Source organism: Asparagus officinalis, chromosome 7 (assembly GCF_001876935.1).
Source record: "Asparagus officinalis chromosome 7, Aspof.V1, whole genome shotgun sequence".
Lineage (NCBI taxonomy): Eukaryota > Viridiplantae > Streptophyta > Magnoliopsida > Asparagales > Asparagaceae > Asparagus > Asparagus officinalis.
The window spans coordinates 145,373,999-145,385,769 of NC_033800.1; the positions used below are offsets into that span (position 1 = coordinate 145,373,999).

The 11,771-nt window shown below is 37.6% G+C and overlaps 1 protein-coding gene across 1 annotated transcript in view; it reads left to right on the forward strand.

The window, feature by feature from the left end:
• LOC109848267 (serine/threonine-protein kinase RIPK-like) overlaps nt 7,033-11,771 on the forward strand; it is a 5,273-nt gene continuing 534 nt past the window's right edge. The window contains exons 1-5 of the mRNA XM_020417690.1: nt 7,033-7,578; nt 8,696-8,831; nt 9,902-10,035; nt 10,914-11,037; nt 11,616-11,771. The exon at nt 11,616-11,771 is cut by the window's right edge and continues 534 nt beyond it. Of these exons, the coding sequence (XP_020273279.1) occupies nt 7,222-7,578; nt 8,696-8,831; nt 9,902-10,035; nt 10,914-11,037; nt 11,616-11,771 (907 nt within the window). The 5' untranslated portion in view covers nt 7,033-7,221. The remainder of the gene's footprint in view (nt 7,579-8,695; nt 8,832-9,901; nt 10,036-10,913; nt 11,038-11,615) is intronic.

Below are 11,771 nucleotides of genomic sequence, written 5' to 3' on the forward strand. Positions count from 1 at the left end.
TGTTTGTGAGCCACAGGTTTTCTTGGTTGGTAAATAAATCTCTCCATGTAGCGTTGATGTTGTTTGTATAGCTTTTGAAGAGAGACTCTTGAGGAAGAGGTTCACAACCTGTCAAAGTCTTCAAATATTACATGAAAATTCCGAAGATTTTTTTTTTTTTGAGTGTTGAGGGAATATTATTTTATATTCTAGGTGTCATCTTAGGTTGAAGGCTTTTTTATGAGCAGAAACATAAACTTATGGAACAATATCAATGTTTTTAACAGAAACCTAGACTTACTAAGCGGTATCAATTTTCTTAAAACTTAGTTAGAAATTCATGATCAATAAGATTCAGACTTGGGTTTCTTAAAGTCCCTAACTATTACACCAGAACTCTTTAAGTTATAGTTGAAATCTATACTCACGAAGTAGTGTACATTTTTAAAAAATCTGCTTTAAATTTGTGGCTAGTGGGATTTGAATATGGATTGCTCTGATACCGTGTTAAAGCTCTTTAATCATTACATCAAAACTTTAAAGTTGTGATGCAGATTGAGGGTTATATTTTAATATTTTAACAAGATCTATCTTGATGTTTGATGTACTTTCTTCTTACATCTATTTTGAATCCGAATTTTTCCATAATAGATTTGAATGTTCCAAACTTGAATGACAAAAGAAACAACAAAAAAAGTTTTTATTCCTAAGTTTTATGGTTGAATACATGGATCTCATGCTTCCGTTCATTTCCACTAGTGGATTCTACATAATCTCAAACGGTTACTATTGGGTGAGACATGGACTCTATTGACACAGTTTAGGCCTATAATCATGCATGTTCCAAAATTTTCAACTACGGTTGTAGTTGGATGAACAACGAATAAGATTAAAAAAAAGTCAATAATTCATAATCTATTGACTCACATATATGCGTACTCAAGGGCGTAGCCAGAGCTTGCTGCCCAGGGCAAGAAACTCCGCCTCTCCCACGACCTCTCCCTCCTCCCCTCGCTTCCCCTCCCCTCCTACCGCTTCACCTCCCTCTCCCGCAGATCCAACCTTCTCTCCCTCCTCTTCCAGCCCCTCCATCTCAACAATCCCCATCCCTCCTCCCTCTCCCGCGCCTGCCTCCTTTCCCTCACGACATACTCGTAGACTACTTTTATTTTTTGCCCAGAGTAAAAAATAATCCCGGCCACGTCACTGTGCATACTGAGGATATGGAATAGAGGCTAGACATATCTTCATATATTATACATTGGAAGGTATTATCATTGGACAAATTTTTAAAACCACCCCTTTTTTTATTTTATTAAGCAAAATCGACCCCCAAGAAAAATAATGAGCAAAACCGACCCTTTTCAGAAGAAAAGGGTCGGTTTTGCTTCCAAAAATTTTTAGCGAATTGCACGGGACTAGTAGTCCCGTGCAGTTCATTTTAATTCTCGTAACGATCCCCCAACTGGCTCCAGTTCAACCCCTCTCTCGTTCTCTCTCCTCCCTTCTCCGAAGAAAACCAGCCCACCTCCTCCTTCTCCTCCCCATGTCCAGCTTCCCTCTCCGCGTGGACGCCAACTCCATACCCAAGCCCGACGCCGCTCCTCTCCGCTCACCCTCCGCGCCTAACTCTCCCCTCCTTACCGCCGATCTTCCCTCGACGATCACAACCATCGATTGCCCGCCGTCGAACTCCCCAAGCCCGCAGTGCTAGCGGGTCAGCAAGGCGGATCTGGAGGAGCTCGGGGCGCTGGCTGAACTCGAGCTCGAGGTGACGGGGAGCTGATGGTGATGGCGGTTGAGGGGCTGATCGGAGAGCGTCAGCGGAGGGAGCTACTGAGCTCGAACTCGAGGGGGCTGAGCTCGGAGAGGCCGGACGTGGGGAGGAGAAGGAGGAGGTGGGCTGGTTTTCTTCGGAGAAGGGAGGAGAGAGAATGAGAGAGGGGTTGAACTGGAGCCAGTTGGGGGATCGACACGAGAATTAAAATGAACTGCACGGGACTACTAGTCCCGTGCAATTCACTAAAAATTTTTGGAAGCAAAACCGACCCTTTTCTTCTGAAAAGGATCGGTTTTGCTCATTATTTTTCTTAGGGGTCGATTTTGCTTAATAAAATAAAAAAAAGGGGTGGTTTTAAAAATTTGTCCATTATCATTTCTTTGCATTCAAGTCAATTGCTCATCAAGTTCCGTCTAGCTTCTGATTCAACTGTTTCATGAATCCATCCACCCATACGTCCCACATCACCACGATTCTATCTATTGACAAAATTTGCTGGTTATGAAAAATTGGAAAAGTTTCGATTTACTAGCGATGAACGGCGTAAGGACTCCGGTTGAGCTTGATTTTGACGGCGTTCAAGTTTACGTGTAGAAACATTGCCATTTGCCAATAAACCCCTTACCTACTACCTCCGATGTTGATAGTACTCTTCATGAAACTTGGAGCAAAATGAACCTTGAAATCAAAAAGTTGTGAAGGAAAATAACATATATGATGTTGGAGGAATTTCTTTTCCTTAAGGAAATCCGAATGAAGGAGACAAATTCTTAAAGCGAGGTAACTTTCATGATGTCGTGCGGGGGAAAATGTTTCTTCTATAACTTTTCTAGTGAACAATTAATTGTTGACTTTTCTTTATGCGGGGGGAATTTTAGGTGACTCGTTCATATAATTTAAACAAGTCCTGCATAGTTATCGATCTAATTACCCGCGGTAAATTAAAAGAGAAAGCAAAGCAAAGCTGTTTTGATTTTACGCATTTAAAAAATAAATATAAAAGAAGAATATAGTGTGTTGATTTCGTCATTAACAAGCAACTATGTCAAAATGTCCCTCTCTTTCAAACTGCCCTTTGATTTATCTCGAGCAATTGTTCAACCAAATATGTATTTATGAGAATGAGTTGATGGTGAGAATGGTCAATGAGTCAAGTGTACGTAATGATTATTTTCCAAGGTTTTACCTACTCACTTTGATATTTACTAAGATCAATCTATAGAAAAATATTATATATACTTAGGGTGACATTTACTATGTTTCTAAATAATTGGTAATGAAGAATTAAACGGCAGGCCAACTACAGCCTTTGAAGTTCGATGTTAACTTCCCTACTAACCCTACTTTAATTAACCTCTACCTTGACTAATGCTTAACCTACTAATTTGCATAAGGAGTGAGCATTACATCATAAAGCTTTAGTTACTGAACTCTAAATAAATTAAACTTAGTTAACATGAAGTGTCATATACATTAATGAGAATATTTGATGTATGTATAAGCCGCCAGCTCATTTTGCAAGATAAGTTGCCATCAAAATAAGCTATCATCTCCTTTTTCATTTTTATGTGTGCACGCACATAATATGTATCATATTATATATTCTTTACCTTTGAATGGCCAAGTTACCGTAACAAGATACCCATCCTTGTTTACTCACGTGTATATATGAAATGTCTTATTTTTTTCCCCTTACTTTATGATAATAATATTATCCATTAGTGACTAATTAATGTGTTCAATCTTCTAGACTACTTGATTAAGTTAATCCAACTGTATGAACCTAAATTAAACTAACCTACGGATGAGTCAGGTATAGTTAGGTGCCTGAAATTGTAGTGTTGGAAGTGAACCGTTCAACTAAGCATGAGAGTTTTTGGATGGAAGTCAAATTCCTGTAAACTCGGTTAATTTATTTGTGTGTATCATTTTCGAGACATGATTGTTAGGGAAATCACTATACTATGTTTTAACTTACATGAAGCAAAACCAACCGTAACGGTACAATACATTATTTTGACCTCCACTAAGTCCAAGATATTGAGTAACCCAAACTTTAGTAACATTTTAACAAGAAAACAAAAATTAAACCTTATTCATGCTCGTAAAATTAAAGGAAAATGATAGGGGCACACCCCCAACCACAACCTCAACCACACCCCATCTCTCATTCGGTACAGTGCACCGGGTCCCACTTGGGATTTTAAATTTTTAAAATCCCAAGTAGGACCCGGTGCACTGTAGCGAATGAGAGAGGGGGTGTGGTTGAGATTATGGTTGGAGGTGTGCCTCTAGTGCCCCCCAAAATTAAAAGAGATCGTGGCCTTATCTAGTGGCGGAGCCAGGATTTTAATCTTATGGTCCTTGCGAGATTCGAACCCTCGCGCATGCTGGGTTCCTTGAGACCTTTTTCTGCTAAACCATCTATACTTTTATTATTTTTATATGTGCTCTTTGGTAGATATTCAGTTTTTACTGATGTCCTGGGAACCCAGGGGCACCCATTCAGCTCCGCCCTTGGCCTTATCCACTAGTCCAGCCACCCACTAACAAGGGAAATATATAGCGTATGAACTTTCAACAATTAAAGCAAATCATGCATAAGAATATAAATTAAAGAGATGGGATATGTCAGAATATATTATTCCTCAGCTCCTTGCAAGAAGACAGAATAATGCCTTGACTTCTCTCAAAATAAAGCAAAAAATATGGATGGAAATGGAGAGGCTAATCAGAGATGTAGCCCTCAAAATAGGAAAAGACCTATAGACTTGGAGGTGGTGGTTACCCTTGCAATTCATCTTCTCACAAGAAAGAGGAGGTGAGAGAATGTACACAGGCTTTAGGACTTTTCTTCTTAATTTTTCATTGAGCCCCTTGATTGAAAATGTTCATCCCAGCCTGCCAAATTTTACAAAATGTTATCTAGCTTACAGCCACTTACTTGATCTGTGCATATAAAATTAATTACTAGGCATTATTTCTCAACTCCTGAATTAAAATGATAACTTTTTACATTTGTCAAAGGTCACTGCCGCTGCATTAGAACTCCGAAACTGTAATGAGGATTGATCATTATAATTATGTACTCTAACACGCGCCTATAGGTTGAGAGCCTTTAATGAGCTGAAACCTAGAATAGCGAAACGTTTTGTTTTTAAATCTGATTTAGAAATTGGTGGCTAATAAGATTCGAATTTAGAAGCACCGTGTCAAAGGTTTTTGTAACTGCACCAAAACTTTGAAGCTATGGTGATGGCTATAAATCTGTACTCTTAACAATTATGTTTCTGTATGTAAGCAAGCAAGGGGATGGGAAGAAAAATTTTAAAGCACCAAGGATCCAATGACAAGCTATTTCAAATAACGGGTTTATTTGTAAATTAAGTTTCAAACCGGGAGTAAACTTAAAATTTTCATGCTACAGACATGCTATAGTAGCATTCTTTTGCCCCTTGTTTGGTAGAGCAACTTGGAGTTACACGAAGATATAATCATTGTGGCCCCAAAACCAAAATCATGAATAATTGATAAGCTCTAGAAGTCAGTTTCTTTATTCTATCCAATGTGTTTTTTATGTTTATTTTTTTAATATATAAAAACAAAAATTATATGAAAAGGTGCACCATGAATTTGGAGCCACAGAACCTCATTGGGCCACGACGTCGATTTGGGTTCCTTTCTTAATTTAGTGCACCTAATCCCTTTACTTACGTACACACACTAACATTGTAATTGACCAAAAAAAAATATATATATATACGGAAGGTTCTATTTGAGGTAGCATGTCCATTTCTGTGACATGAAATGTGTTTTTTTTTTCCTCCTTTCAATGGATTCGGATCCTCTCCACTAAAAAAAAAATAGTGGAGGGACCACTACATAATCACATCCATTGATTATCTAGTTGATGGTTATGATTTTTTCTTTTATAGTGTAAATTAGGAATGAGTGCAATACACGGGGGTATGGTAAGTGTTAGATTTAGATTGTATCATAACCGCCTACTAAATAATCAACGCTTGAGATTAAAAGTAGTGGTCTCTCCACTACTTTTTTGTAGTGGAGAGGATCCAAATCCCCTTTCAATATGCATATTTTGCTTGAATACATGTACTAATTAACTAGTTTAGAATAAAACATGCAGAGTTCAAGATTCGGAAGCAAAGGTTGAGGTGTTTGGTTTTGATTATTTTGTGGTCGGAAACGGTTTTGAGATTTGGAAGCAAAGGTTGAGGTATTTAATTTGGTTTTCATTGTTTTGTGGTCGTAAACAGTTTTGACTGAGTTTAAGGACGTAGGTTAGGTAATTGACCCAATTTTTATTAAAAGGAATTTAACAAATTAATTGCAATAAAAGAGATAGAATGCCTATCATAGAGCAAATTCATCACATTTTGTGTATATACTAATAAGTTACTTAATTATATAATGAGCATGAGAGTTTCATTACGTTGATTTCATGAAAAGAACTACAAACTTTTATCTTTCACAGCAAGTGTTGGTTGATGTTTAGTTTCATTGAGTCTGGCATGAAAGTTTAGTTTGAGCTTTATGAAATAAGTTTTTTTTTTGTTTCTAATCAAAATAATTTCATATTCTTTCTTAATTAAACATGAAATTTCAAAACATAAAATAGGCCTCTTCTCTACGTGGCAGCATATATTGGATTTAACTTTTGATTCTACATACATAAAAGTCATCTTTTATACAATTGAAAAGATCTACTTGAGAGTTCCAACCCACTAAGAAATCATAAAATCTTGAGCATCAAGCCCACTAATCCCCCCCCCCCCCCCCCCCCCCAAATATGCATATGATCAGATAAATATTATAAGTTTTCTTGATAAATTTTCCTATTTCAGTAAGATTTAATATGTTTAAATATGAACACTTAAATTTATGTAAATCATGTCTAAGTAAATATGATTAAGCTAGAAACAATTGATGTATCTAATTTTTTGGGTTTGAAGGCTTAAACAGTTAAGTTGTTGAAGACCCCATTATCTCTTTTTTTTTAACCATTTTGCAAACCAATTCTATGTACACACTAGTACACTACCCATTAATTAACCAAAACACCTAATATCCAACTTTTTGGTAGGACCCAAAAAAAAAACCTAACAAAATCCAAATTAAAATCCAATACCCCCTCCTCATCCCCCAACCGAAGTCAATGGTCAACAGCGACCATTCCCTCCCCTCCAAAACTAACCCTTTTGTATATAAATTCGGTAGGAGTAGTTGATGCCCTCGTGAACAAATGACTCTCTCTAAAAAAAACTCTCCCTCTCTCTCTTTCTCTCTCTAAAAAATTCGCCCCCTTCTCGTAAAACCTCCGCACTATCTCATAAAGCTCATAACAAGCATTTTTTTAGTAAACGAAAAGAAGGCGCATAACGGGAGGACTTTCGGTACTGCTCTCGTCCAAACACGCTTAACTACAGAGTTTTTTTGATATTATGTCGTCGAAGCTCACAAGGTGGCAATCCCTCCTCCTACCCATCTGCGGTCGGGCCTCAACCCGCCGCCAGGCCCGGCCCGCTAAATCAACTCTAAGGAGGCTGTCATTTTCTGACGTCAGCTCGCCGGAGGATTTGTCACTGTCTTTGATGGGATGTGATTTGTGTGCGTTCACGTTGAGTGAGCTTGAGTTGGCCACTAACGGGTTCTCGGATGCGAACTTTTTGGGCGAGGGCGGGTTTGGACCCGTGTATAAAGGGTTTGTGGATGATAAGGTGAGAGTTGGGCTTGAGGCCCGTCCCGTTGCGGTGAAGCTCTTGGATTTGGACGGAGCGCAGGGGCACAGGGAGTGGCTGGTAAGGGCATTTTTGTCATTGTTTGGTATTCTTCCCCCCCCCTATTTCCCTTTTTTCTTTTTGTGCATCTTTATCTTGTCATTAGTTTTGTAATGGTTTAGAATTTGCACCACAAACTGCAAATTAGGGTTGTTGGGTTTTCGTATAGCACGATTATCGTGTAGGACTAGGAGTCACAATGATACCCCCTCCTTTTCTTTATTTTAATAATCCAGTCTGGACTTTTTGATAACCCAATCTAAAATTGAACTTAAGATCATGGGAGCCATATTAGAACCTTCTGACCATCCGTATCATCCGCAGTGGGTGAGTCACAATGATAATTGAAGTAATTAGAGCATTGTTAATTAGTTGTTAGTGCCAACACCGCGAATTTTAATTAGTGACTATGGATAGATAGTTAAAATAAAAAGTGCTTAGTCATAAATAACATGTTCTTTTTCGTCCGTGTATTGGTCTTAATTTTTACCAATTACAATAAACTAAGTATATAAACAAGTTTACCCATTAGGAAACAAAGATCCACCACGAGTAACATCAATCACTTTGCATATATAAATGCAAATAGGAACTTAAGGATTAATAAACCTTCATTTAAGTTGACAAATCGCCATCTGCCTTTTACTTTTGGGTAAAGTCAATGAAAAGATAGTTCATTGTAACAGTGAGGCTATAAATAAAAAATTGTAGTGCATAAACATATACATGCATAGAAAGGCATATCTTGTAAATCAAACAGTCCATTTTTAGGTTTTTTTTATTCGATAAACTACTAAAATAGTTCTTTTTTCATGCATGGCCATATATTTTATCTACATTTTACGCAATTAATGGGTAGGAGGTGGTGGCTCATTTTACAAAATGATGAGCTGCAAAGAGATAGCTTGCGAAGAGGCTCGTCCTGAAAATCACATCAAAAAGTACGGACCTCGCCTATTTATCTCTTGATTGCTCTTTTTGATAAATGAGCCGCCACATCATAATCGTCAATCTTATATTTTATTCACCTACATCGATCACGAGTGATAAAATTAAGACTTGTAGGATACAAGAAATTGTGGGATGTGCACTTCGATCTGATTTTTTTTCCCCCTCTCTTTTTCGGAATCAATTGCAGGCAGAGGTAATATTTCTTGGGCAATTAAGGCATCCGCACCTTGTAAAACTTATTGGCTATTGCTACGAGCATGAGCACCGGCTACTTGTATACGAGTTCTTGGCTAAGGGTAGCTTGGAGAACCATCTATTCAAAAGTAAATTTCTTTTCTCTAATGAGCTAGATTCAATAACTACTAGTGAAATGTGTCATACATAGCTCTCTTAATTAGGAGGTTTCAATGTGATAGTTATATGATTCTTCCAAATAATTAAAAAAAAAGGGCTTCAGCTCTTGCTTGCCTTTCTGAACTTTTCATTAATTCATCTCTTCATACACCCTGATCTACCTGCTGAGTTATCACTCTATCCATTTAAAATACCATAAATTAATAAAGGGAAGTGGTAACTTGGCACCGCAAGAGTGACGCCCCTGGGTTCACACAAGGCTACAGTCCGAGGTGAAACCAGAGATGTCAAACCTGCCATGCACCACACCGTGCAATAACATGTTTCACCATCACAATTACTATCTCTCTAGTGGAATCAAAAACAGGTGTAGTACAAAGCAAGTAAAAGATTATACAACAATTGCTTAATTGAGTGATAGGACTCAAATAAACACATCTCATCAATCAAAAATAAGCTGAAATACACAGTCAAAGTCTGAAATGAATAATAAAGATCTGGAGAGCTCAACATATCGGTGATCTGCAGGGTCGATCGTTCAAAGGGGTATATGGGATAAAATAGTCCAATGGATAAAAAGGGATGAACTTAATAGTTCATAGGGGGTAAGATGAGACTAAAAATAGTTCTGAGAATATGAATGAACTAATTGAAAAAAGTTCAAGAAGTAAGTAGGGGCTGAAATCTATAATAATAATAATTATAATAAAATAGTGTAGCTTTAGACCAAGGGTGAGGTGTACCAAAAGGGTAAATATCTTTCAGCCACCATGACATTGAGTCAAATGTGTTCATCATCTTATCTACTTTTTTTTTCTTGCGATGAGTAGAGGAATAGAAGGGTAATGTGTCACTTGACCAACCACTTTTTTAGAGGAAAATAGTTTCCATGACAACAACACCACCACCACCACCATCAACACAACAAAACAAAAAGGAAAAAAAAATGAGGGGGAAAACGTCAATTCATCATTAATTTTATGCCTTTTTTTCCTTGGTTGAACCATTCAAACTAATTTCACCAGCTTGTAATTTGTAGGATTTTGTTGTTTACCATGGTCTGCAAGATTAAAGATTGCATTGGGAGCAGCCAAAGGCCTGGCCTTTCTCCACCAAGCAGAGCAGCCTGTGATTTATAGAGATTTTAAAGCTTCAAATATCTTGTTAGACTCGGTAAACTTTTAATTTCTTCTTGCATCTTACTCTTATTATTACTTATTTTCCACGGCTTGATAATTGAAGTATATGCCTTCACATTGAAACCCTCAATTATTGAAACGAATAGGATGTCAGCATGAAAGCTAAAGTCTCACTCATTTGATTTTTATTTTTATTTTTATTTTATTTTATTTTATTTTTTTTGAAATGATAGCCTCAACATAGTACTCCGCATCGTGGGTTTGGAACAAATCAATCACTGGTCATTTTAAAACTCAAATCACTTGTTGTGATGGATTTGACATTGTGTTCTATATCTTGGTTCGGAAGAAAAAACTGGTCATCTAAGATAAGTTGGTTCTTGTTCCCACGTATTAAGTTGTCGCATATTTGCTAAAGCATCAAAGTTGCTACATGGATATTATTGAATAGTTGACCACCATCAACAAAGGAAAGGGAAAAAAAAAGAAAAAAAAAACTTTGGATGATTACCAGATAACACCTCATAAGTTTCAACCCCATACACGATGGATAGAACTACGCAATTCGGGGGGTTCTTTTGAAAGATGTCGAAACCTGAAGGGGAGTTTTCTAATACGCCTAAACGTTAGGGGTTTTTCTGATATTTTTTAAGTTATAAGGTTTATCTAAATATCATATCATAATTAATTACACGAGCAAAATAAACTCAAACGAACTCAAGTTTAGAAGAAGAGAAATTATTATTTTAAAATTCAACGTACACCGAAATTTCACAACCAAATAGCACGTGATATGCGCTCGCAGAGGATAATTAATCTTGTTATTCTACTATAGAACATTTTTCTTCTAGTTTCCCCCCATCAATTTGAGGTCTCAACGTAACCATTGCTAAATTGTATTAATTTCTTCAGGAGTACAATGCAAAACTCTCAGACTTCGGACTCGCGAAGGATGGACCCGAGGGTGACGACACCCACGTCTCCACCCGAGTCATGGGCACCACAGGTTACGCTGCACCCGAATACATCATGACAGGTTAGCTCAATTCTCAACAGTTCCGAAAACATCTCCCTTTTTTTTTTTTTTTTTTTACGACACCCACGTCTCCACCCGAGTCATGGGCACCACAGGTTACGCTGCACCCGAATACATCATGACAGGTTAGCTCAATTCTCAACAGTTCCGAAAACATCTCCCTTTTTTTTTTTTTTTTTTGAAAGTTGTAAACAGGGTGAGGTGCCCTGCTCTTGATATATATTACATGAAAAGATGAAGGATGATATTTACATGAACAAACCAAAAGAACCGGAAGAGAGTAGGAACCAGAGGAGATATAAAACATCCGGGAGCGGACCTTATCGCCACCGGATAGAGAAAATCTACTTTGTTTCCTACTCTTCCCGAGAAAAGAACAAAAAAAAGAAGAAAAATAAAAGAACAGAAAAAGAAGTTCTGAGGAAACATCCTTGGTAGCTTAATACATCAAAATGGAGAAAACGAGAAGGAGGAGAAACCCACTTTTTCCATTTGTTATAAAATTACAACAAATGGAAGTCTTAATTACTATTTAACCCATAAATTTTCACACTGCTTTTCAAAATTTCGAATTCCAGGCCATCTCACAGCGAAGAGCGATGTCTACAGCTTCGGAGTGGTCCTCCTCGAATTGCTAAGCGGCCGAAGATCAGTGGACAAAAGCAGACCGGCCCGCGAGCAGAACCTAGTCGAGTGGGCTCGACCTCATCTGACCGAGCCCAAGAAGATGGCTC